Below are 26,546 nucleotides of genomic sequence, written 5' to 3'. Positions count from 1 at the left end.
CTCGTCTGCCCGTCTCTCCGCGGCTCTTTAGCTAAAGAACAGAGCAGAGGCAGGGTGTACTCCTCAGTCACCCCCGGATCATTCAGGCAATGAGGGCGATTCAAAGGAGATCAATTGCTCCAAAACTCCTGTTTTTTGATTTGTTTCATTCTGATTTAACTTTCCCTGCATGACAGCAAGCCTAATCATCTGATTTGACCCAATTTGTTTAAGCATTTCCGGTCATACAGCCGAGAATGACGCCATCCTTGATTTATTTACTGCAGTCAATTCAATGTCCGAGCTCAAATTAAATCCTCTCATGGTCCTGGTAAATAACTGGCAGATGACCGAACTGCATGGTGACCCTTCAAAGAGCACCATCAGCGAGCCCGGCTCCAGCATCTCCTGACCGTCAACAGCTGCAGCAACTGCAAATATCTCTGAACCGACGAGGAGCTGTCCAGACAAATCTGGACTTGGCACCATAGACCGGTCTGGTCCGAGCCAGATCGCTGACAGAGGCTCCAGTGGACCCTGTGTCTTTATCAGAGGAGGCTGCGCTCATTATCCAGCAGTTAAAAGAGAGTACATTTAATCACGTACTGTACTCGAGAGCCATTCTAAGTGAATAAGGGAAAGCATTAACTTCATTCAAAATCACAGTCAGCCCATTCAGAGAATCACCACAGCACAACTGCAACTAACAGTGGCCTTCATTAAGCATTACACAGCAGATAAGAGTCTCAGGTCATCAACCTGTTGTCAGAAAACAATTAAAAAACCCCCTCACAAAGTTCATCTCTTCAAAATGAGTGTTTAGTCCGACCGACGTACAAAACCCAAATCAATTGACCACCACACGAGACAAAACCCAGAATTACCGCCTCGCCTTCGTGTGCCTCTGCCAACCACCAAGTTACACTTTGCATCCATTTCTGTCCAGACTCGTGTAACACATGTGGTGAAGACTGTGAGGGAATTTAATAAAAGGTATTAAGTGTACTTCTTGGTGAAATGGAAGGTCTCATTATATTGACATGTTTGATTCCAGTCAATCATTTCCAGTGAGAAACACGCTGTCTTCACTTAGAGCCTGTGTTCACAGAGGACTGACAGAGCTTCATCACGCGGTGCAACAACAATCACCTGAAGCTCAACATCAGCAGAGCCAACGAGCTTGTGGTCATAAACAATGCTTCAAATATGGATGTTGGCAGCACAGCAGCATATGTGTTTTTGCAGAACATCATGAGGTCACAGTGAAGTTGACCTCTGACCTCTGACCACCAAACTCTGATCAGTTCATTCCTGAGTCCGAGTGAACGTTTGCTGGTATCATTCATTTTGAATTGCTTTGTGATCAAACTGTTTGATTTTTAGTGCTGCTGCTTCTGTTATAAGTGCAGTTTTTTACCCTTTTTTTATCTGATCTTTGTGAAGCACTTTGGGCTGAATCTTTGCATGAAAGCCACTGCATAAATAAAGTTATAATTAATTCATTCCTTCAATTATACAGTGAAGCGTCTCCCCTGGCTTGAAATGACGAGTGTGTCTCTTAAACAGCCTCTAATCATTATTCCGTGTTGTTAGAAGTTAATATCTGGGTGGATTCACACAGTTTGCCTTCAGGGCACCGAACACATTAACACACTGAAAAAATCCTTTTTTCTGGACTTTTTTCAAGTGAACGTACCTCAAAATGCATGTATGCATAACTCAAGTGTTTCAACTAAAACCTTTCAAAGCCTCTCCCCTTCCATCACATGCCACCTCTCCCTTCTATTCCTCACATATCTCCTCACAAATCTCCTTCTCCTCTTCCTCCCTCCGTACCTTCCTTCCCTTCACCTCCTCTCCCTCACCTGTCTCCTCTGCTTCCTTTCTCTCCCTCTCTGAAGTCAGAGCAGCGCTGACAGAGAAGTTAAACTCTGTGGCATGAGACGCTGGAGTGACGCTGCACAAAGCATCTCTCACTCAGCCGAGCTCAACACACACACACACACACACACACACACACACACACACACACACACACACACACACACACAGAGACAGACAAATGTGCAGATACGTACATATACAGAGCCATGCATGAGCAGATAAGTGCAATAGCAGCACACACACACACACAGATAAGGGGCCTCTAATACCCTGAGCTCAGTGTCGGTCAGTTTTTCCGTCCTCACCATCTCCCTCCTTCCCTATCAGTCCTCCCTCTCATCATCTCTCTCTTCTTTTTCCACCTCCTCCACCGTGTACAACAGTCCCTTCTCCTTTCTGAGTCTTCATCTGGATGACGGCCAAATCCCTGTGCAGCCTTCATTTTGTTCACATCCTGTACGTACACGAGCTCATTACGCATACTTAAAAACAGAGGTGATTTTTTGATGAGTTGGCTGACGGAAAATTGCTCATTTATGGGAGGGGTGAGTCGTTCTGGGGAAGGATTCTTGATATCGCCATCACAATGTGATTAAATGTTAGCATGGCGGTAGAGCCAGATACATGAAGACATTACCTTTTCACTACCTTATGATATTTTATAAACCAGCAGATTGGCAGAACTGTAGATTGTTTTTTCTAAAGGATGATCTCAGTCAAATTCGGGCACAGTGTTTGCATTCTGGTGACTCATTTTGTCCCTGATCTGAATATTTAAATCACTCTTGTATAATTCCTAAAAACCTTCCGGGTAATTTAGATTCTCTGCTTCCTTCTTTCTAACACAGCATGTAGCCGGAAGTGCTGGAAAAATTCAACTTTTTTTTAAGTTAAACTTACTTAATTTTACTATTTTGTGTGAAACATGCAGGACAGATGCAGCCCAGCTTGTGCATTTGTTAACATATTTATGAAGCTTTTCCAGTCCTCCAGTGGAGGGCGCTACTGTCCTGGGTAGAGGTGTGCTGCTGGATTAATCCTCTGTGGTCACAGGTGGTTCATTGCTTTGTCAGTCACTCTGCCTCTCTGCCTTTCTGCCTGACATGCAGTTATTTATTTATCTATTGATGTATCTGTGCATCTATCCGCCTCTTTGGCTGACCGCCGATCAGCTAATCAGACTGTTTGACTTCCTGTCTCCCTCATTCTGTCACTCTGTCTGAAGCTAACTGTGTATCAGTCTGGTCATCCTTCCACCTCTCCCCCCTCCCATGCCTCATTTGGACTCCCCCTCTGTCTGTCTCTGTCAGGAATGAGAGGAATCTGCAGCAGAAGCAGCAGCTGGCAGGTGGGCCGATGTCCCACGATGCACTGCACGGGGCACGCCGTGCGCTGCACGCCCCACATTTAGCCTTTTATTGTGTCAGGAGCTCAACAATCACACACGCATTCACAGACACACGTCTAATCTATACAGACTGGCATGCGGTCATGGCATGGACAATGGCAGCCACAGATGCATCAATTCACCACAATGAATTCTGGGGAGGGGGTGGGGGGGGGGAGACTGACAGACGCCCGTCCTGTACAGTTTATTACACACATAAAGGAGTGTCCCCATGAGTCCTGAGCTTATTCTGTGTATTTGCTGCTAAAATTGGATGAGAACACACCTTAATTTGGAACACACATCACACATGTACGTAGACAGACGCTTCGTCGGTCGCATAAACACACACACACACACACACGCATCAGCTGACCCACTAACAGCTGCACTCAGCACTGAAATCCTGCTGGGACGAGAGGTGCTTACGACTCTGCAGTGAAAGGCCATTTGAACAGTGTGTGTGTGTGTGAATGTGTGTTTGTGCATTAGTTGTGGTGCACTTGAAAAACATCATCTGATCTGTGTGTGCAAATTACATGGAGCTACAGAAAAGACACTCCACCTTTTGGATGGCTTTACGCAAAATGTTTCGCTCAAACATCATGTTGGAAAGCACGTTTTCTCCCCTCATGCACTCACGTTTTAAGCGTTCCAGATGTCATGAGCTCAGTGACCAGAACAATACACTTCTTTCCTTTGCATGGTCCCTCCCAGGAGTCGTAGAAGCGGACAATGTTAGGATGCTGGAGACCCTTCAACATCCCGGCCTCCTCTTTGAAGCGCTGACGCTCCGACTTGGACAGCTTGCGATCCTGCACACAGGACAGAGGAGGAAAATTAGTCATACGTACATAAAAAGTAAGGACTCGTTCACCTGGAGCCTTAAAGGAAGAAGCATTCACTGACAGACAACATGTTCTATAAATAGCACAACACTATTATGGTGAGTGTGATTACAATCAAATTAAGCGGGAGGCGGGTGGAGAAGAAAAGCTTATCAACAGAAGACAAAAGCAAGTTCTAATAAATGCTTACAAAACACACAACTGCGGTTTTGACGGCCTCGTACAAAACATCTCTTGCATCAAACGCTGACACGCTCCTCGAATACAAAAGCAGATGAAATATGAAACCCAGCACTTCCAGAAAATGGTGCCCTGTTACATTAAAATGCAGCAGCGGAGAGGGATGTGGATAAAACAGAAGACGGTCCTTTCATCTGAGCTCACAGGAGCCACAAACATCCATTAGAGTGAGGCTGAGGCTGTGTTTTGATGACTTTTCTTATCAGTGCAGCGCATGCTTTGTTTCTCTGAGAGGGACAAACTGGTTTTTACATGCGATACATAAATAAATAAATCAACTGATTTGACTTTGCACAGGAGGGACATTTGGTAAGCTTGTGTGTTTTCCTCGTTACCGTGATCCATGTCCATTAAATCCACTGTTAGCTCATGTTAGCTTATTAACTACACATACTTTGCACCATTTTCAGAGTGTGAATTTTACTGCAAGCCCCCAAAAAGTGTCTTTATGCCGATAATCCCATTGACAAAATGACAGTCATGCAGTGGATCTCGGGTGCAGGGCTGCTACGATCAAACACACAAATCCTCAGGTACCGGCTCCTACGTCTTCCATCTTTCATATTTCTGTTATTCGGAGCTCAGTCTTTATTAGAAGTGGTCGCAGTCACCCGGTGAGAGCTTGACCAAGACGAGCTGAAGTTACAGTCTGCGTTCTTCCTCCACACACTCTACACACAAGCTGGACTGCTTTAATGGGCATTCCAGCTCCACCACTGATACCTCAATAAACACAGATGCAAAGGGCAGCCTGGGCGGGTCAGATCTTGTAAAGAAGTGTGTGTGTGTGTGTGTGTGTGTGTGTGTGTGTGTGTGTATGTGCGCGCATGTGTGGAAAAGGTAGTCCATGTCAGAAAAGCTCAGAAAAATCATCATTATCTGTTACTTTTGCCTTTACTTAAGCAATTATCTCTGTTGCAGAATGTGTGTTTCGGTTCAGAGAGAGTGCGAGTGTGTGTGTGTGTGTGTGTGTGTGTGTGTGTGTGTGTGTGTGTGTGTGTGTGTGTGTGTGTGTGTTCGCTTACTCTGAATGTGTTTCCAGTTTCTTCACCAGCTCTGTGTCTAACCATAGCTGACACATTCAGCACATCGCTATCCCAAAAATAAACAAAATCAGTGCCGCCTGACAACAATAAAGTAAGAATCAATACCCGGAGGATTTAAGCCCAAATATGGTCGCAGCTTCCTTCTGTATGATAATGTCACTGGTGTCATCACAGGATAACCTGCAGTTCCAAGTAGGTTACAGCAGATATTTTAAAAAAGACAGAGAGATTAAAACAAATATGAACCGAATATGAATGAGATGTTTCAATTAACCTGGAACAAACCGAAATGCGCGCTCTGAGAGGAGCTGGTGACACACATGCAGAACATTTCATAACGCCTGTGACCCTTTTAGAGGATGAAATTACAGCCAACAGACGGACGGGCGTGCAGACAAAACACGGTAAGAGCAGCAGCGCTGACACAAAGTCTGTGTGCGTTTGTTGAAGTGCGGATGAACCGCGGAGGGAGACCACGGCAAGGAGCCACGAGAAAGGCTTCGTGTTAGAGAAGAAACAGCATTTTTAAGGTGACGCAAGATCAGACGTTGGAGGTTAGACACCTACTCCCAGCACCGTTATCAGGACCATCACCATGGCAACCAGTTTTAAAACGAGGTCCAATGAGGCGCACCTTGCCTCCAGTTCGACTGGTTGGTTGTTTCATTGAATAAATCCACATTATTGGTGCGTCAGTGCGAACCGTCCGAGACAAAGCATCAATCATTCACAGCGTTTAAGGCTACAGCGCCGCGAAGGCCCAAAATTCAGGCGCACGCAGGTGTCTAAATATAAGGTGATGTTCCTGCTTTGATAATCCACCGCAGCCAGTCAACAGTTCAGCACAGAACATCGTGCCAGGTCACGGTGCGCGAGTCTTGTGAAACGTTATAAAAGCGATTTGAAAACCTTGTGAGCTGCTTCAGAGATTAGGACAATCTCTGAGGTGATGAGCTCATATTGTCATATTGTGTAACCGGGGGCCTCATCTATATCATATGACTTACACACACACACACACACACACACACACACACACACACACACACACACACACACACACACAGAAAGTCTGAAAGCTTCAGTGTTTTGAAGTGCATTAACGTGTGTAGTGTGTGTGTGCGTGTGTGTGTGTGTGTGTGTGTGTGTGTGTGTGCGCGCGCGCTAACGGCTTATCCCTTCATCCTGCAGCAACCGTTCCGCTGATGATGGCCCATTAGCACACAGAGACGTCCATGCATGTGCTTACCGACCCCTTCTGCCGTCGTCTCACTCCTTCTCACATTATGGTCACGTGACCCCCGTGGTCACGTGACAATAGCTGCAGGTCACCTGACTGACTGGAAGCCAACATTCCATTTCCCAGCAGCACTTAGAAAAGACCCTGACCACCCATATCACTGTTAGACACCTCCCCCAGGACACCACAAGATTACTTCGCCCTCTCTTCGTATTTTTCTCCCACTCTCGCTGAGTGTGTGTGTGTGTGTGTGCGCGCGTGCGTGTGTGTGTCTCCACAGATGTGAGCAGAGAAAGCAGACAGCAAGTCTATGGGGGCTTTCTAATACATTATTAATGTTTCCATCTTCATTCTAGAGTATAAACGGGTGCACAACTCTCACATACAGGCTTTCTAAAATAAATGTACATAAAAACTAGGGTTACAACTAATGATTATTTTCATTATTGATCAATCTAATCCCAAAGACTCTTCATTACGACAATAAATGACAAGAAAAGCAGCAAATCCTTACACATAAGAGGCTGGAAGCAGCAGATGTTTGACAGTTTTACTTGAAAAATGACGATTCATCAATGATAAAAGTTGTTGAGAACTAAATAATCCACTAATTGTTGCAGCTCTATAAAAAACTGTTAGGTTGTGGGTTTTAAAGGACTTAATTTGATCCTTGGTGCATAAGCCTTCCTGTCCAGAGCGGTTGTTTTCTTTCTTTCTTTCTTTCTTTCTTTCTAACCCGTCTTTTCTGCTCTGAGCTGCAAAACATCATGAGACTTGAGTTTGTCAGACTCAAAAATACCCTCTCACTCTCCATCCAAGCCTCTCTCTCTCTCTCTCACACGCACACACACACACACACACAAGCTCAAGCAAACACACACCTAAGCAAGACGAGCCCACACGCTCAAATCTGCAGCGTCTTATCTGACACACACACACACACACGCACTTCTTCTCAAAAAGAGGACTTCTCTCTCTCTAAGCCCAGCGTCGCTTTCTCGCTACCTTCCTTTCCGACTATCTGAGGAACTGAAAGAAGCCACCTATACATCCCTTCGCAAGAGACAGCTCTAAGTCTGTCTGCCCTATTTCTACTCTGCAACAAGCCGGCCGAGGACACACATGAGCACACACACGGGCATGCATACACCCACATGCAGCTGAGCAGTCAGACAGGCAGGCAGGAACAGAACCTGCAGTGTTACAGCATTATGCAGCCTCCTGCAGAGAAGCTGAAAGCTGATACCCTCTGATCAGCTCGTCTGGTCTGGACGTCCCACCGCGCTCTAACACTCGGTGATCATCTGCTCCGGTCTGTTGCACCCCGGCGAGCGAGCGGCACTCGCGGCACCAGATGGATGGAGGTTGCAACAGAAGACAACACGGCGAGTGCCAGAAAATTCAAAAAACAGTGCGACAGGGTGAACTGGTCCTCGACTGTGTTAGAACAAACCGTAATGCTATTAGGTAACTTTACAGTTTCTGGGTACCGCGCTGACAGGATGCTGTCCAAAGTGCCTCACCTCTCCTGGGGACAGCTGAAGCCTAAATATAGCCCCAAAAAATAATTATCTGTTTCTCAGGCTGTTCATTATGTAACAGCAATGTACATGAGACAAATCACAAACTGACACTTTTACTGTTTTACCAGGTAAGTAAGTTTTAGAGGTGTTTATTTGGGTTGAATATCGGGTCTGTATTTCCTCAAAATCTGTTTCCGTTTCTCAGGAAAAATGCCTGCAGGATCCCAGGAATTTCAGCATGCATGTGCTTGTGTGTCCGTTCATTGGAAAAGCTGAAGGAATATCAGATTTACTGAAACAGAGCCGCCTTTTGCAAACCTCATTTCCACCGTCACACAGTCCGACCAAGAAATTGACGTCATTACAGTGAAAGAGCTGGATCGACTTTTCACCTGCAGCGGTTTCTCCCACTCACTTTTCAGGCTAAAAAGAGCAGTTTATTGTTCAGCTGTGCGGCCAAATATTTTTCAGAAAACATTAACACACTGGGCTTTAAACGTAAACTGTGCAAACTGCAAACCACAGGAGCAGGGCTGACTGCAGAGCGGCATTCAACAGATTGCCAGACGCTCTGAGCGCAGAGGGTTGAACAATACTCCAGATCCCAAAACCACCGAAATAACACACCGAAATGGCTGCATGCAATGGATTTTCCCTCTCTGCTGCTGCGACAGTAATAATCTAATGTCAGCTCTGTATGACTGGCGTAGTTTTGTTGATGCATCCAGGATGGTGAAAATTCTCCTTCTACTAACAAACTATGAACTGATACCACATGATCTAGCAAATATGAAGCAACAACATCAGAAAATACAGTTTTATGTTTTAATTATCCGCCGTTTTTATGAATAAAATTCATATATGGTGAGAAATCCAAGCAATCCCGGGAGCCCGGTGCCACTGACAATGCAGTTCCAAAAGGAATGAGGCGTGTTTGGACACGGTGAGTGCCGTCATCGTTAACTTGACAGATACATGTACCCATAACATGTACCCATATGACCGAAATCAAACAGCCGAGGGCCGAGCAACGCAAATCATTTCTCATGAAAGGCTTTTAGACATGATTTGGTTGAAACCCAAATGATGACAAAAGACACAGACTCTGTCCAAGGTCTGCAGCTGCACAATAAAACAGTGTGTACAGTGAGGAGAAGGAGAGATAATGAGCTTTTAGACACGCTCCACTGCAAAAAGGTGATGTGAAATATGTCATTTTCCTCCAAAAAAACCAAGCATGACCTAATACATTTCACTTGAAATAATTATTCCAACAACAAAACAACAAAACAACCTTTTTCGGAGACCTAACTGAGCGCTAAACTTTTTAGCCCAGTTTCTCCAGAATGTGTTGTTGACCCACTTCGACGTCCCTCCATCAACCTTTGAGTTCTGACCCAAATATGGAAGAATGCTGGTCTGTAACTGGAGAGTGAAATCAGGACCCTCAAATCTTTATTACGTTAAGCCTCTCGGTTGAGTGAGTGAGCTAATTTGTTTCTGTACACAGGAAAGGGCTGGAGGAGAGGGGCTCCTGATGGGGGTGGTGAAGGTGTGTCTGTGTGTGTGTGTGTGTGTGTGTAGAAGTGCTGGTGTGTTCCATTAGTATGCAGCCAAAGACCCCCCACACTCTGGAAACACTCTCCTGCAAAGAACCACAAACCCCCTGCCGCGCGCACACACACACACACACACACACACACACACACACACACACACACACACACACACACACACACACACACCTCATAAACATGCGCAGAAAAAGACACGCACATATACGTGCTGCACACTTGCACACGCAAACCAAAACCTCTCCAAGACCTTTACCACAGCTTGTTATGGTTAGCCAGCCTATGATAGAGAGAGAGAGAGAGAGACGGAGCATCTGTTATGAATAAGAATGATTGAAAAGAGGATGAATAAGTTCCCGTAAAAGTCAGAGGGGGAGAGAAAGTGGCGGAGACCGATCTCGTCACTTAAACACGCATCCCAAGATTTGGCTCGACTTGCTCACACCCTCCTGCGATATTCCCCTCGTGTTTGCTTTATCTTTTTCTTCCTCCCTCCACCCGCCTCGCCCGCTCTTTGTTTCTCCGTCGCCCTGCCGCTCCCACCTTCTTTGCCCCTGTTTAGGTGGTTTTTGGTTTCCCATCAATCACCACTCTACATATTGCAGTAACCAGGCCCATGTGTCGCTGTCCATGTGTGTGTACGTGTGTGTGCATTGTAATCTGACCTAGTTGCGGCTGAAAATCAGTTGCTTCTGCAGAAAATGTGGTGAGATACATATATTATGGTTTTCCTTATGTTGGTCCTTATTTATATTATTGATTTATTTTTATTGATAACAAGGAAAAGAAAAGAAAACCAGTGTGATCAGACGTCATTACTCTGTAGAACCTATATCTATTGATTCTGTTCTCCTTCTTTGTGTGATTTGTAACAGGCACTACAAACAAACCCATTCATCAGGATGGGTTCAATAACAACCCCAATGTGTGTGTGTGTGTGTGTGTGTGTGTGTGTGTGTGTGTGTGTGTGCGTACATGCACATGTTGTGTACTCGTGTGTTAACAATAGGTGCCATCTCAGCCTGCCACTCACTGCGCAACCTATTGTCTCATCTCTCTGTGCCTGGCTGTGCAACACACACACACACACACACACACACACACACACACACACACACACACACCATGTGCCAGTCTTCTGCTCTGCTGGTCACGCCTCCTCTCCCCTCCTCTCCCCTCCTCTCCTTTACTCACTCTTTTACTCTCTCCTCTCTTTTCCATTCTCGGGATTCCCCCAGAACACAAGCAGGATGCGCTTAAAACAAAAAAAAAGCCCCTCTGGCCCACATCACACCCTCCAGGTCGGCCACTTGATCCGACCGTCCTGATCCGAGGATAATGAGAGGAAATCTGAGGGTAATGAGTGGAACTTCTGGTGTAAAGTTCTTCCCCTCTAAAGTGTTAATCCTGAACAGAGCAGCACGCCATGCACAAAGAAGCACATTATACCAGGAATTATCCCAAATTTGGAGATTAATGAGCAGAAATGATGACAAGCGAGACGTCCGAAGTTCACAGCTGGAGGACAAAACGGGCTTCAAATAATGACACTTTACATTTAATTGGACTTTAAAACTAAGATTCTGTGGTTAAAACCCACAACCTTAAATTCACAGAGCACTGTCTCTTACTCTGAGTCTTATACTCTAACACCGGTCTCATGCCCAAATCCTGAATCAGCTGAGCCAACCTGCTCCAATGTCCAGGTCTCTAACAAAGCTCTGTTCATTGATCGGGGGTTTGATTGAAATGATTAGCAACCAACAACGACCTCCTTTGTCGCCTAAATAGGAACAGAAACAGGGATTCAAAGTATCCTTCAAATACGGTCAAAAGGTTACCCAGCACAAAGCTTTTTTTTATTAAGTGTGTCAGCTTCATTATTACATTAGTGTGACAGGAAGATTACCAGTAATCTTATACAGAAGCTTTGGATCAGAGTTCAGGGGATTCGATGTGACGGTGTGAATTTGGGACACTTGTTTTCAAAGGTAAAGATAAGAAATAATGGTGTAAGGCAATGCTTTTGCACATGTGAGAGGAAAAAGGAAAATGGGAGTGCAAGATATTGCTAAAATAAAGTCGAAAAAACATGAAGTTCGAGTCATTTTCTGAAACATTTGGTCCAAACGTAACACACCTGCTCAGCTTCGGAAAAGCTGGTATCTAGTAAAAGTGCTTCATGTACGTTTTCCATGTGTCTCACTTGATTGATTAGGCAGTAAAACGCTCTTTGAACTGTAACGAAGATTAATTTGAAACCTGAGACATTGGAACGTAATGGCTGTCGTATATCAGCGACCCCGTCTGCCTCGAAGGGACCCAAAAGTCTTTCAACTTTTAAGGATTTGACCCTTCGTGGGGACGAGGCCACGCGGCGCTTATGCGGCTTGCGAGCACGTCGAGTGCACAAGAATATACGTGAACTTCAGGCTTTTGAAATGCATACATGTCTTTCTCTATGCGGCGTTAGTGTATTTGCGTACAAAAGGTGTCAGTCTTAACACAGCATCCGTCCATCTGTCTCTCTTCTGACACATCATAAACAAAACACATCACAGACCTTTCAGTCTTTTTCACTAGCTCTACATCTGAACGAGCTGAAAAAAAAAAGAGCACTGCTGAGCAAGTCTGTGCGGCTCTGGAGCGAGAAGAAACATCCCATATGCTGCAGGAGGATCGTGGATAAAATCCCGACTAAAGCTTAACAAAACACAGCCAGATGCTATCGAGTTCATTACCAAGGAACTCTATACACCACATCTGCATGCGGCTATGCAGCGTGTGCTCCTCTGTGCACGCCTCCCTGGGATCCATAGGGTGTAAATGGCATCTTACAGCGAGGTCCTGACACTGTTACAGTAACTGATGATCTAACAGAGGGATAGGCCAAGAGAGAACGGGGGCTGTCCCAGATAAAACCATTACATAATCTGCGAGGACTATCCCTTTACACTTTACACACATTAAAACCAGTCCTCCACTGTTAACGCCTCGGCTGAACTTTAGCACTTCTCAGGTTTCGCTTGAAAGAACATCAACGGCTATCGGCATCCAATCACGTAGCGACACTCTGTACATGATCTCAATATGGATGCTCGACCGAAGTCATCAGCTAGTTTCAAATAGAAGTATCAGTAATTATTCCTGTTATTCTACCTCCTGATAATCAGTGACGACACCCGTAGGTGGTGAAAGAATTTTTTTTGGTGTGTGATTGGGAATCCGCACAGGTTGTTTTATTTTGAAAATGTCACTGCACCGTTCTGGTGTCTGACTTCCTCTCTGGCTCGATCTGCTCTGTGCATATTAACGCGTCGCCCATCAAAAACAGACGTGGCGAGTATTGTTCACCGAGCAGAGCTGAGATACGCTGCTGGGACGCTCCTGAATAGGAGTCGGAACTTAGCGTTTATGCTCTGTCAGCCTGACAAGCACCTGAGCGAGAGTAACCAACTGTCTGTTTACATGTATACAACAACAACCGCTTTGGCACAAACACACACACTGACTAAGAATATTACACGCACTATGTCAGCGATGTGTGTGAGCGTTTGCCTGCTCGTGCCGTGGTCTCGTCTCTAATTCCTCCACAAACCCCCGAGGTTGTCAACAGATTAACAAAAACTCTGAAGGGATATAAACACACACACACACACACACACACACACACATGAAACACAAACTGCACAAACCCACGTGAACTCCACAAGTCCTATACAATAAACACAAAGGGGGGATTAGCTCATGTCAAGAGATGAGAGGGAACGAGACAGAGAGAGAGCTGAAAGTGAGTGGAAAATGAGGTGAATTTCAACGTGGGAGAAAAATAAAAAGATTACAGGACAAACAAGTTAAAACTTGGATGTCAACAATCCTTTCCCCGCTTCATATCTCTGCGCCTCCTTCGGCGTCCCCGTCCATCTCTCTCTGCCCTTTTCCTCCCCTCGCAGTGACCTATATTTCCTCTGCAGCTGGTTAGTTGAGACGAGGGAGAGGAACTGATTTGGGCTCCGGCTCCGACGCGGTAACCAGAGAAGCTAAACAGATACGAGCTACCGATAGAGCCGTGCGCTAGAAACCGAAGTAAGCTGCGACAGACAGACGGGCGGGCGGACGGGCTCCAGGAACCAATCGCATGTTGGTATGTGTGTTCCTGTCTGATGAGTGGCTGTGGTTTTGTTACATGCAGGTTTTGGGGTTAATTTGTTCCAGATGAGCGTCCATTGCTGCCAAAGCACACACTGCTACAAGGCATTAGCCTAGTTTTTCTCAGACTTCTGGTCCATCTCGCTATCTCGGACACTCGCACATGCTTTGAGGCAAGTGTTGAAAATATATGTCAACACGTGTGACATCATTAACGGTGGCTACATTTGTATACTCCAAAAAACACATAGAAACATGAGAGTGAGTTTTTTTCCTTCCCGGTTTCTCTTTTTTACGATAAAGGATACAATAAATGTACAAATGATTACGTTGTTCGTACAGATGCCGACACATGACCAACAAATCGGGGGAGGTGAGCGCAGAGGATGGGTGAGAAGTGAGGCTACAGGAAGAGGAAATGGGCATATTTGTCCTCCTGAAGTTTTTCCTGTTGGGACGACACACACAGCGCAGAAACGTTCCACACGGCGCCAAAACATGGCGTCAACGCCAGCAATAACTTGCATGTTTGAGTCGTGAGATTGAACAGAAAATTTCAAGGAAAGCAGACAGGCCAAAAAGTAAGGTTTTCATAACAAAAGCCGTTTCCTTGACAGCTAATGTCCAGCCAACTGTGCAAAGTACAGCAGGTTTAGACGAACAAAGGGAGAGGAGAAAAGACAAGGGAGGCAGAAATGGAGGTTGGATTATATGACACAATGATGCAATAAGTGTGAGAACACGCACACGCACATGCACACACACACACGCTCATGCACGCGCGCACACACACACATGCGGTGTAGGGTTACTGCAGAGGTGCCTGTCTGTCTCAGTAATGCCTTGCTGAGAGACAGATATGTCAATGTCACAAGGACTGAGTCAGTCTAACACTTACATCAACCAGAAACACACAAGCTTTGTCAGTGAAAAACACTGCTTCACCAGCGCGCTGGACAGGACGGGAGCGGAGACGGAGCTGGAAGAAAACCCAGTTCTCCCAGCACAGATGACGTGCGGAGCAGAGGGTAGAGGATGGAGAAGCAGAAGGAGAGACTGTGCAGTTTAAGAGGGTGAAAGTGAGAGAAATGGTTATGTTTGGAAAGTAATAAAAATAGGAGGCAACGGGGGGAGGAGGACAGATGGGAGCGGAGCAGAAGAAGAGACGAGGGGAGGAAGATGAGAGGAAAGTAGCAGAGCGACAGATGTGAAAGGCTCATCAGCGGAAGGAGAAAGAGCACGAGCGGGGAGAAGGAGAGCTGAAAGGAGGAGGTAGATGTTGAGGAGGAGGAGGAGATGGTTGGGGAAGGGGGGCGGGGGGGGGGGGGGCAGGAAGGCAGCTAAGATAATGAGCTGTCAATTGAGACAAAAGCAGAATTGTATAACTTCATAATGAGTCTCATTCTCAGGAAATATAAGTATAACGATGACAACGAGGCCGCGCTAATGAGACTACCACACCAACTCACACACGGCGGAGCAACCCGAGCAAACTATTATACCAAGATTACCACGAGGCCTGATTAAAACTTTTAACAAAGACACTTTTATAAAGGAGGAAGTTAAATGGTTTGCTCAGAGGCTGACGGTTGTTCTTACCTCTGTTCCGACTAAGCCTGGCGAGCATTGTTTAAAATAATAAGGCAGGAAATTAACTTTTTTTTTCCCTCTCAGTTGAAAAGGTTTGCTGTCATTATACAGCTGCTTTCGCCGCACTAACTACTCATATGATCTATTTTCTGCTTGAAATTTGTTTAAGAAAGTTTGATCACTTCCGTCTGAAAAGGTGTGATATGCCCAGAGGATCAGAAGCCATCGTGCTAACCTGCTAACATCTCACATCAGGACTTTAAAAGTAACCTTAACACACACGTTTCTATCTCCCACCAGCTTTCAACCTGTGACTCACTCTGGATCGCGTCCCGAAGCTTAAGAAACAAGTGAGTTTGCTATTTCAGCTGCCCCTGCTTTAGTGTAATGGTTGGCAGACTCTCTTATGGGGAGAGAAGCTGGATAATTACAATAATGTACAGCTCTGTCGCCTCTGAAAGGAAACCCAATAATTAATCACACAGTACATCTGGCTACGATTAGCTTTACAAAGACCCGCACAATAGCTGAGCTCTGACACCGTGCACCAGCCGGCACACACAAGCGCAGGGATCCATGTGCTCACACACACACACTTGCAAAAAGAAATCCATACAGTGTGCAAACTCAAAGGCACCCATGACCCATAACAAAAACTTTCATTGTGTCTATAACCTATTTTACACTGGAATAAGTATGTGTGTGTAAGTGAGCGCAGGTATAAAAGATGTTCAACTCTCATTCTTGGGAACAATGACGACAAAGAGCGATGACAAGAAGATTTCTACGCCTGCGTTAACACAATCGCTGCTTTAAATATCATACGCATACAGTGACATAAGGGTCAGGCCAAAGAAGAAAGAGACACTGAACGAGACTCTTTTTTCTTTTCATGTGTCGGATTCCTCAAAGTACAGCAGCGACAGCCTGAAGGTGAAACGAGTGGGACTATGGATGCTGCTGGTTTGAGTTTCCAGTGAATGAGGTGAATAAATGATGGGCGACCGGATCTTAGCGACGACTGAGCAGCAGCTGCAGCAGCCAACTGTGGACTAGTTATATTGAACAGCTAGCAGTATGCATGGTGTAACATTTCCTCTTTTTTTATACAATATTCAGTCTATAAAATGTCCGAAAATAGAATTTCACAGCGCCCAGTGGGGCGTCTTCACACTGCAAACAGCCTAAAAGCCAAAGATGTTGAATTTTTTACTGTGTAAGACAAGAAAGAGCAACAAATTCTCACAGTGTACAAGCTGAAAACCACTTATGGTACTTATTTGCAGATTAAGCTATGATATCATAAAGAGATTAAGAAATCTGATGTGTGACAGATGTGAGTTTTCGTGGGTGTGCGCAAAACATTACTGTGACAATACAAGAAAAAGAAAAATCTGGAAAACTCCAGTGAGAGGGAGAGGGGGGGCATGAACAGAGAAAGAGTGGGTAATGTCAACAGTAATGCCTCTGCTAGGCTTTCTGGCTGAGATAAAAACACACAAAAGCACGTGTGCGCATACACAAACACACGCCACATCGCGCTGCTGGAGGTTTATGAGGGGTCAGAAAAACAGGGAGCGAAGAAGAAAGTTGGTAAGAAAGTTCGAGAAACGGAGCACGAGGCCAACGAGGTGCTGTGCAGCGTACGGCGCAGGCACACATGGCCCATGTATGGGCACAGAGCTAAAGGATGTGCCGCTCCGGCAGGACGTCTGCTTTGATGACTACATTTGGTTTTTGATAAGGGAGCTTCGTAAAAAAAAAAAAAAAAAACTGGCTGCCTGTTCAAACGGCTTCTGGGGGCACACGCACTTTATGTGGCGACTGGCAGCGATTCAGATTCATTCAGGTGCAGAGCCCAAGGGAGAAGAGAGAGGTGTGTGCGTGCTGTGATAGCATCCATCAGAGGTACTTCAAAAGACTTCCCACACCTGTCCATACTAAGAGCTGGGCCAACACATACAGCAGCATCAGTGTGTGAATGTTGTGCTTGGAAGGTAAATCATTAATTTCTCTGATAAAAACCTGAAAAACACGCTCTGTTCGCCAGTTATTCCGCAGTTGCTGTGTGAACACTTTGCTGTCAGTTGTGAAAATATTGTGTGACATCTGCAGCAGCAGCAGCAGCAGCAGCAGCACACAAATGAGACTCTCTTCAGACTGCACTTACTGTATCACGAGCACAGGAAATCAAACTTCTAAAGAGGCCCGCTTCGCCGCGTCAACCCACGCCTTCTGACAGCATCACTGCCACGGTTCACCCGCTCAACAGGTAGCATGTCCTTTCCACCAAGTAAGAATGTAAGAATTTTAGTAGGAAATGTTCAAAAAAGAACAACAATTATCAACAGGAAGTGAAGAAATAACAGTTTTGATGTTGCACCCAAGACATCTCTGTACTGTGTTGCAGAGTTATCCTCTGAAGTTAGCATGCTAACCAGCTAGCCCGGCCCTGTCGTGCCTTGTAATACCACGTTGGAGCTCAAGAGCCGATGAAGAGCTCACATTTCTTTAAGACAGTTTCTTTAAGTTAACAGCTGCTAATGCTAATGTTGGCTATTTCATGATAGCTTATTAAGGTAGCTAAGTGTATAACATTGCTAACAGCGTTGCTACATTTACTGTTTAATGAAAGAAAGAACGACCTATGGGGGCAACTGTGCATTTCCTTGTATCTGACAAAAGGGATGTGCACACTCACTTTCTGGCCCCACTTTGTTAGGTGGCCAATTCTAATATAAAACTCTTGTAAGTCTCTTTTTGTGATATTTTTACCTCCTGGAACTTGTTTCATGACCAGCGTGGGACTCAAACCCCTAAACCTGAAGGGTTAGTGCCAAGCTCAACTTCCTGATCCAAACAGCAGCATCAGTCTCGTGTCTTCATGTGGAAATATTCCAATAGTGTGCGAACCTCGTGGATGGACAATGCAAAGGCGTCATCCTAATCTTCATAAATCTTTCACAGTGTACCTGTCAAACTGTTGTTACGGTCCGCTGGCATAGTAACACTGACAGCTGCTACTGTGATTCTGCAGAGTACTCTGTTATTATCTAGATTTATTAGACTAATATCAATAAACAACGCTGTCATAAACATACCTTTCCTCATGCTACAGAACTCTGGGTGTGATGACACGTGTTTGACTTTAAACCAGGAGTCAGCCACTGTTTGTTTATGTTTGAAGCATCTGCAAGAGCTACAGATGCAGAAAGTATCTAGTTTAATGAAGACGCAGGGTAGCTGCCAACAGCTGCCACGGTGGTGATGTCACGAGAGGAAGAAACAAAGAGGAAACGAAGAACGCGATAAAGCAAAAGGACGAGTCAGGGCAGAAGAGGAAGAGGGGAAGAAGCAGCAGAAGGTATCACAGAAAATTTAACTCCCAACCAGAACCCCCCCACACACACACACACACACACACAAACACACACACACACACAACCAGAAGTCCCAGTTTAAACATGGACAAACTCAGCAGAGGAAACCCCAATTTATCAATGCTTTAATGTTCTCCTACTGAAAACAAATCATTTGCCTCATCAGTTCACCAAAGGGCCAAAGCGTGATAAAGAAGAGTGATGAGGGACTGGCATGCACGCACACACACACACACACGTACCAGAAATGACAATGAGTTTGCACGCTCACATCCTGTGAAGTCAGCACAGGACATCAGCTATGATTCATGTGTTGGGCGAGCTGTGCTTTCTTCTCTTCCTTCTTCTCCTTTTCTTCCTCTTCTTCCATTTGTCTCTGCTAATCTATCATCACTCAGAAGGACTCCCCCGATAGACCTCCTTAAGTGACCCCCAACGCCGACCTTTAATCTGACCTCAGACCCCTCTACTTCATGGGAGCTTCAATCCTTCTGTGTGTGTGTGTGTGTGTGTGTGTGTGTGTGTGACCACTTCGTAGAAACTTGGAGACTTCAGTGTGTGTGCCCAAAGTGTGGGAGATCAGTGAGAGTCAACAGGCTCTCGTGTGGACAACTTATGTAAGGGAAGTTTGTTAAATGCGTGAAAAGAATCATTTAATGCTAGAAGTTGTTTGAATGAGAGAGAGGAAGAGATTTAACTTCACATACATGAACCAGAGCGTCTGCTGTGATAGAGGTTAAAGCGCCCTGTGGAACTTTTCCTGTATGTTAATTTGCTAGCAGTCTTCTTCTTCCCTGCTGTACAGACGTGCTACTGCCACCTGTTGATCATGGAGGTCAAAAACTCCACAGGGAACCGTTAAGGGTGTTAGAGCCTCCTTGGTTTGTAATGTTGGACTATAATCAACTGTCATTTAACACTTTCATTGTATACGGTGAATTTAGTGTTTAGTCAATCAATGTCAATGACAAACAAGCAAACAAGCCAAAAGTGTTCGAAATGACAAAAAACCGATTAACTGCAGCTGTTTGACTAATTGTTTCAGCACTATTGTAATGCAGTATTGTCATTTTGACTGAATGATTTTATGCCATGCACATTTCTCATTAATCCCACTGTTTGTTCCAGCTAGTCCGTATTTGCAAATGCTCGTCACGTAGCTCATGAAAGTGGCTGCACATACAGTAGTAAAGATAGGCAGACACATATTTATGTAAATATACATACATGGAGTCAGATATATGTGCAGAGTATTAAAAACACATGTGCAACCACCACATCAATGCATTCACACACACACACAAAGACACCCGCAACAATGTATAAGCATCTGACATATGCTAACGTCTCTGATGTTTCTGGCGTCTTCAGATCCGTCTACAGTGCGTTTCTGTCCAAAATGCACACAAATGCAAACTAACAACAGCTCCATCGCTTCTCTCTGAGACTTCATCCTCTAAGCCACACAGCAGACACATTCCTCTGGTTTACCAGTGAATCCTCATGTTGCTACAGCTGATGCTAATGTGCCAGGCCTCGACACAGAGAGAGATCTTTTCCCTTCTGATCATGTTTTGTGTGTTCATATAGCTCTGTGTGTGCATCTTCAGCCAATGAGGAGGAGAAATAATCTTTGCTCAGCTGTTGACGCTGCCGACAGACGTCTCCATCTCGCTCTCTCTCTCTCTCTCTCTCTAAAATTAGCCCAGAATGACTTGCCGATTCCTGCCTCGCGCTCACAAGTCGAGCTCTCCCGACAACCAGCTTCTTCTTCTCTGTTGAACCGCTGAGCAGTGAGACGAGAGCAGTTGGAGGCTATGTGGGAGACTGCCTGATGAATGGAGGCCGTGATTGTTCGTGGCCTCTATTCAGGGAGCACACACACAGTTTACTGGGGTGAAAGTAATTTGAATATGATCCAGATGCCTTCATGTGTAAAGAAGAGAAGGAGATGAGTCTAGTGAGGAGACCAGTGAAGGTAAATAAAAAGGCACGGCTAAAATATGAATAATGCGCCGCTGCTGCTGCTGCTGCTGCTGCTGCTGCTAACACCTCCAGCCCACGAGACTGCTATTTATAGACAGAGAGAGGGAGAAAGACAGAGAGAGGGGGAGAGCAAAATGATAGCACAGAGGAAGAGAAGTTCAGAGACAAACAACATAAAACCGAGAGAAGACAGCAGGAAGAGGAGTGAAAGATTGAAGGGAAGAAAACGAGACAAAAAAGGAGAGCAGGGAGGAGACGAAGACTCCGTTAAAGGGAGAGTAGCAGACAGGAGAGAGGAACAGAGGGACCGGAGGGTTGGACGGAGAGAGATGGACGAATGATTGTGCACCAGACTGAGAAAACAGCAGGGTCAAACAGCGGCTGTCTGCTGGAGGAAAGATGGAACGGCAAACCAAAAATATGGAGAGAGCGAAGGAGGGGAGTGAGCTGGATGAAGGAAAACGTCTCAACGTTTAGTCTGTTCCTGAGAACTCCATGTAACCCGCCCACCGCCTCAGACAGGTGAATGTACCTGCGTCTCAGGGCTGAGTCAGCGGGAAGAGGCCTAAGTTTCGTACTTACGCACAAACCCACAAAAACGTTCTCACACACCCATTCATACACAAATGCCGCGTCTCTCGTTTGAAGTGTCACACGCTTCACTGTTGGCACCGTAATGGCAAACAAGTTGAGTTAAAGTTTGCCAAACCCCCTTAGCAAAGGCAGGTGTGTGTGTAAGTGTGTACTGTTTATTCACATTACATAAGCGATGAGATTTAAAAAAAAAAAAAGCTGATTTTGTTTTCGATAAGGAGGGCCTGTTCTGGCTGGTGAGTAAAAAACTTCCTGAATAACAAAGACATGACAAACGGGAACGAGGCCATAAATAGAGACGAGTGTCCGACACACCTGAGAATCCTTTGGAAAAAAAAAAACAACAACCTCAGACCAGAGATGAGATTGGCCGATATCGAATAATCACAGATGCGTTGAGACAACATGTGGGTGACAACAGACGTTACGGTCATAGTGTTTGGCTTGGGCGACGGCCAGTCCCATGGGCCAAGTGTGACGTGCTCATTCCCACTCTGCAACACGCACACTCGGCCATTGCTCAATATTTAACCAAACCACACAGATGGATTTCTCAGTAATCTGTGGTGAAAGAGGGCGAAGCAAGTGTCCACACACATGAATGTTTCCAGCATTGCGACAGACTTACGGACGGGTGCTAAGAACATGGCATGCACATACACTGGCGTTACAGTGTGAAAACCACCAGTGTGGCGCTTCAATCGAGCATCAGTAGCAGCGCCGTTTTTGGCAGCTTTCCATCTTCCCTTTCTCCGCTGCCTCCCCCCTTTGCACCCCTTTCATATCTCCTTCTTCTCATCCCCCCCCTTTTGCCCGCTTCAAGCTACTGAGCTGAAACAGAGCTAATGTTTGGGCTAATTAAGGACATTCCCCATCGCTGCAGTCAGAGCAGATCTGCTGTCTCACCAAAAACGAAGCCTTCGAAAGAGTTTAGCGAGAAATCCTCCCTAAAATGTGCTGGAAGATGCTCACCCCGAACGCCAGCGGCTCTTAAGCCGTTTCAGGCTCACCAACCACCACCCAAAACAAAGCCAAGCTGTGTTTGCAAGCAGGAATGGTAAAATCAAACCACCAAATGATCGTCTTGTGCTGTTATTCAAGTTTAGAACGAATTCAAAGTAGTGGCAAGTATTCATCTTGTCTGTAGAAAAAAATGCATTTGCTTGAAAAACACTGAAAGGAAACAAACACAAATAGCAGATTAGTTATAATCGCGCAACACTCCCTGACTGAGAGCCAACCATGTGTGCCAAATATTCCAGAGAAGCCTCTGGCAGCAAACATATTTCATAAGAGTGACGCATTACAACCTGCAGAGTGTCTCAGGTGTCTGACAGGTGACTCTGACGGGTTGGAATCAAATTTATGGTTCATCCAGAGCAAACAGATTAGAGTCACTATATTCAAATACCACGCTGTCGACAGTGTTGACTTACATTTTTGGCTGCTAACATACAGCACTTTACAAATATATATTCTATACAACACCTGCCAGCGTCTACAGAGTCTGTTCCAATGCAGAGTATCAGGCACACATACATCTGGAGGAGACACTAAATTTTAGTCAATTATGGCAAATTAACATAACTAAAGGGTTAACTACGGTCACAGCCGCGTGTCAGTCAGTCTGCTGGAAGGAAGCGGAGTGTGTAAAAGTGCACAAAAGCTATTCAGATGTGTGCACAGGTCGCAGTTAGCTGGTGGTTCACCACGATATCTGAACTATGCTTCTGAACGCACAGAAATAGCACCGTGCAAAGTGTGTGTGTGCGCACAAGCAGCAGCCACAGCGGGCCGATGTGCTGCAGACTGTGGTGTGGTTTCTTGCCACCTGAAACTAAAGCTGCAATGGTGCAAAGTTTAGGCACCTGTGAAGGTATTTTTTTTTCTCTTGGCGTCTGGTTTTTGTCACCTCCTGCTCTGTCGCGCCACGATGAATACGAAGCGCAGACAGCAAACACCAGAGCGCCTCCTCCTTGAACCATCCTTCTCTCTTCAGAGACGACCGTAGAAAATAAGAAACAGAAGCCCGTGCGGCCTTAATATTCACAGAATTCAGGATATGATATTGAAAAACAAGCTATTCTTGGTCAGCATCCAAAAATAAATCAACACCCGAACCTGTTCTTCTGCAAACAAAGACACATGGCCATGCATGCACAGGTGCGTGGCCACCCACACCTCAAACACACAGGAAGACCCAGAGGCTCAGGGAGGCACATTCAATGTGAAGTACACACAGGCATAATGGCACCAGGATCTCCGCGTCATCCTCGCATCACCTGTTTTTTCTCAATACCTAGAGCTAAACAGGATGATTGCAGCGCACAAATACAAGCCCACATTTCAAACAATTCCTCTCTGAGCAGGAACTTCGCTGCAGCACTGCCAAAGATGGCTGTGTGAGCATGCTCTGTGCTCTGCGCTCTGTGCTCTGTGCAAAAGCCCCAGGGCTGGGGAGCATCTGGATATTGAATATACAATGGAGCAGACAATGCCTAAAGTACACAGGTTGAATGGGACTCCCATCAGACCACAGGGGATCCACAGTCCATTACCTTCTAATGCTGCCCATTAGCTTTCGGTCTCACTCTCCCTGTCTGCGTCACCCTCACTTACTCTCCCCTCTGACTGTCTCTCTCTCCCTCTCTGACTCTCTCTCTGTCTGTCTGCATTTATCTCTGTGAATATCACACTCTCTTTTCGGCTTGTTTTTCATGCGCCCTGCCTCTCCCTCTGAACTGTCTGGTCTCTCTCTCTCTCTCTCTCTCTCTCTGTCTCTCTCTCTCCTTGTCTCTTGCCGTTATCTCTCTGTCTCATGTGCAGCTTTTGCTCGTGACTTATCTCTCTGGCTTTTTTTTATTGTCTCTGGCTTTTTTTTTATTGTCTGTTTCTCTCCGTGTAGCGTTCATTGAGGTTTCGTTACAGCTGCTGCCTGATAATTCTCTCTCTGTTTCTATATTTGTCTCTTTGCCTTTGTTACTGTCCATCAATGGCTCGTTTCTTTAATCACATTTTAGCAGTTACCCATCTGCGCATTCACTTTCACTGACACTGATCTATAACTTCTAATTGAAGGCAACTGTAAATCCAGTTTTTGCGCTCAATGCATACTGAACTGCTGCACAGTCCTGAGAGGAAAAGTGAAAAACACTCATAAAATGTATATGTTACAGGGCTGAAATGAACTGAAACGATTAATCAATGACTAAAAACTAACCGATTCTGCTTTAAACACACAGCATGGAAGGAAAAGACGTGGGTTGATGACGTTGAGATGTGGCGTGGGGGCATGGGAGTTGTTATCTTCATTGTTAAACAGCCATCATGCTGATGAAAATCTAACATAATTCAGAAATCATGTTCACGGATGAGGTAACGCATCAGCGTTTCAGTCCCTCACTCTGATGAATAATCCAGTGCTTCTTGTGTTTCTTGTGCAACCAAGTGCAACGCCTTAACAAAATTATGGATTTCTCGGCTTTTGAACATTGTTGGGAACATTTGAGATAACGCAAGAACACAACTCAACAAAATACATGACATTTTTAGACATGTTAATGCATAAATCTTACATATTGCGAGTCCTTTATCCCAGCTCAAAGGGTAGCATTCTTTAATGTATTAGAAACAACATTTTGCGCTCAATTTAAAGCATGTATCTTTAAAAAGTATACAAAATTATGTTTAATACTAATAAAGTCTACTTATGAGAAGTATACTTTTTCACATCCTTTGTTATTCACTATTAGCGTGCTTCAATAAAAAATGGTCTCCAGGTTGTCACATTAGAGCACTTATTGCATTCCTCTGTTATGCTGAATATCCTCGGGTTTGGGGCAGTTGGTCAGAAAAAAACAAGCAATATGAAGACTGTTATCGACATTTTGCACTATATTCTCCGACTAATTAACCAATCAATTAAGTTGCATTAGTAGTTGCATGACAGCAGCAGCGGCCCTCGTACGTTACTGCATGTACACACACGAGCAGACGCGCATGACTGTATTTGCTGCTCCATTAGCAATAATGCGCGCACATGCTAAACACACATGCACACTCAGCACTAGAGGAAGAACAAGAGCTGTTTCCAATCAAATATTGATGGAGGGAGACTGAGTGCAGGACTTCAGATGAGGCCGGGCAAACAAAAAAACGCATGCACACGAGAAAGGCCTCACAAAGAAAAGTCTTAAAAAAAAAAGGCCCGGCCCCGCCCATACAGGTCGGACAAAGAGCTGCTTCTTTGTCTGTCTTTAAATGTCTCTTCCTCCCTCATCCTTTCATCCTTTCTCTCTCTCTTTCTGCACTTTTCTATTCCTTCCATCTGTGTTCCTCTGGCTCGCTCGCTCGCTCTCTCAGAGCAGCTAAGCCCGAGTCAACAACGGGGTGACAGAGGTGAGCTGTTTATCACCCGCAACACAATGAACAGACAACGCAACACAACCCACACGCATTCACGCACACAAAGGAGGGACAACAGTAAATAAACAGACCCGACCTCTGTGTCAGCCGTGCTTTGTTTGGGTTTGTGTGTGCGTGTGTGACCGCACACGTTTGCATGCGCAGGAAAGTCGGGCGGGACGCTGTTTGGCTTATGTGCGCGTTATAGCTGTAATAACACAAATATGAATGTTGTGTGAGACACTGTATCCATAACAGCTCATTACCGCTCCGCTGCACGGCCTCAGGAACAAGCTATCGCTATGAAATCTCATTTTGTGTGTCATTCATAACAACGTTCCAATAATAATAATAACCATGTTGAAACCAAATTCACATTTCACACAGTAATAATGTTGCGCTGGTGTTTGCCGCCTGTGAAATCTCTACTCTCACCCAAAGCGGCCCAGTTCTTTCAAGCCTCAGTCCGACCAAACTAATAATTTAATATCAAAACTCTGTGTCTCTGTCTCAGATCTGCACGCTCCAACACAGTCCAAAATAAAATTCCTCTCCTGTAACGTCTGGAAAATACGTAATGTCATTCGGTATGCTTTTATTTTTTTCAAAATGTCACTTATCAGCACTACATTCTGTCCAAACGTTGCTTTTTCTGTGGATTTTGTCCTTTCGTCTGCACACAAACGCGCTTTGATGTCACTGAAAACGGATCTTTTCTGTCA

General features: G+C 45.2%; 1 protein-coding gene across 11 annotated transcripts in view; it reads right to left on the bottom strand.

Annotated features, from left to right (window-relative positions):
- wnk1b (WNK lysine deficient protein kinase 1b) overlaps nt 1-26,546 on the bottom strand; it is an 85,681-nt gene that overhangs the window by 40,576 nt on the left and 18,559 nt on the right. For all 11 annotated transcript variants that reach the window (XR_013075856.1, XM_076722245.1, XM_076722247.1 and 8 more), the window contains exon 3: nt 3,893-4,065. Coding sequence is in view for 10 of the 11 variants with exons in the window: in XM_076722245.1 (XP_076578360.1) it covers nt 3,893-4,065 (173 nt within the window). In the remaining variant the exon portion in view is untranslated. The remainder of the gene's footprint in view (nt 1-3,892; nt 4,066-26,546) is intronic.

The sequence above is a fragment of the Chaetodon auriga genome, chromosome 22 (assembly GCF_051107435.1).
Source record: "Chaetodon auriga isolate fChaAug3 chromosome 22, fChaAug3.hap1, whole genome shotgun sequence".
NCBI lineage: Eukaryota > Metazoa > Chordata > Actinopteri > Chaetodontiformes > Chaetodontidae > Chaetodon > Chaetodon auriga.
The sequence above is the reverse complement of the archived record's forward strand: the minus strand, read 5'-3'. Positions and strand labels throughout refer to the sequence as shown.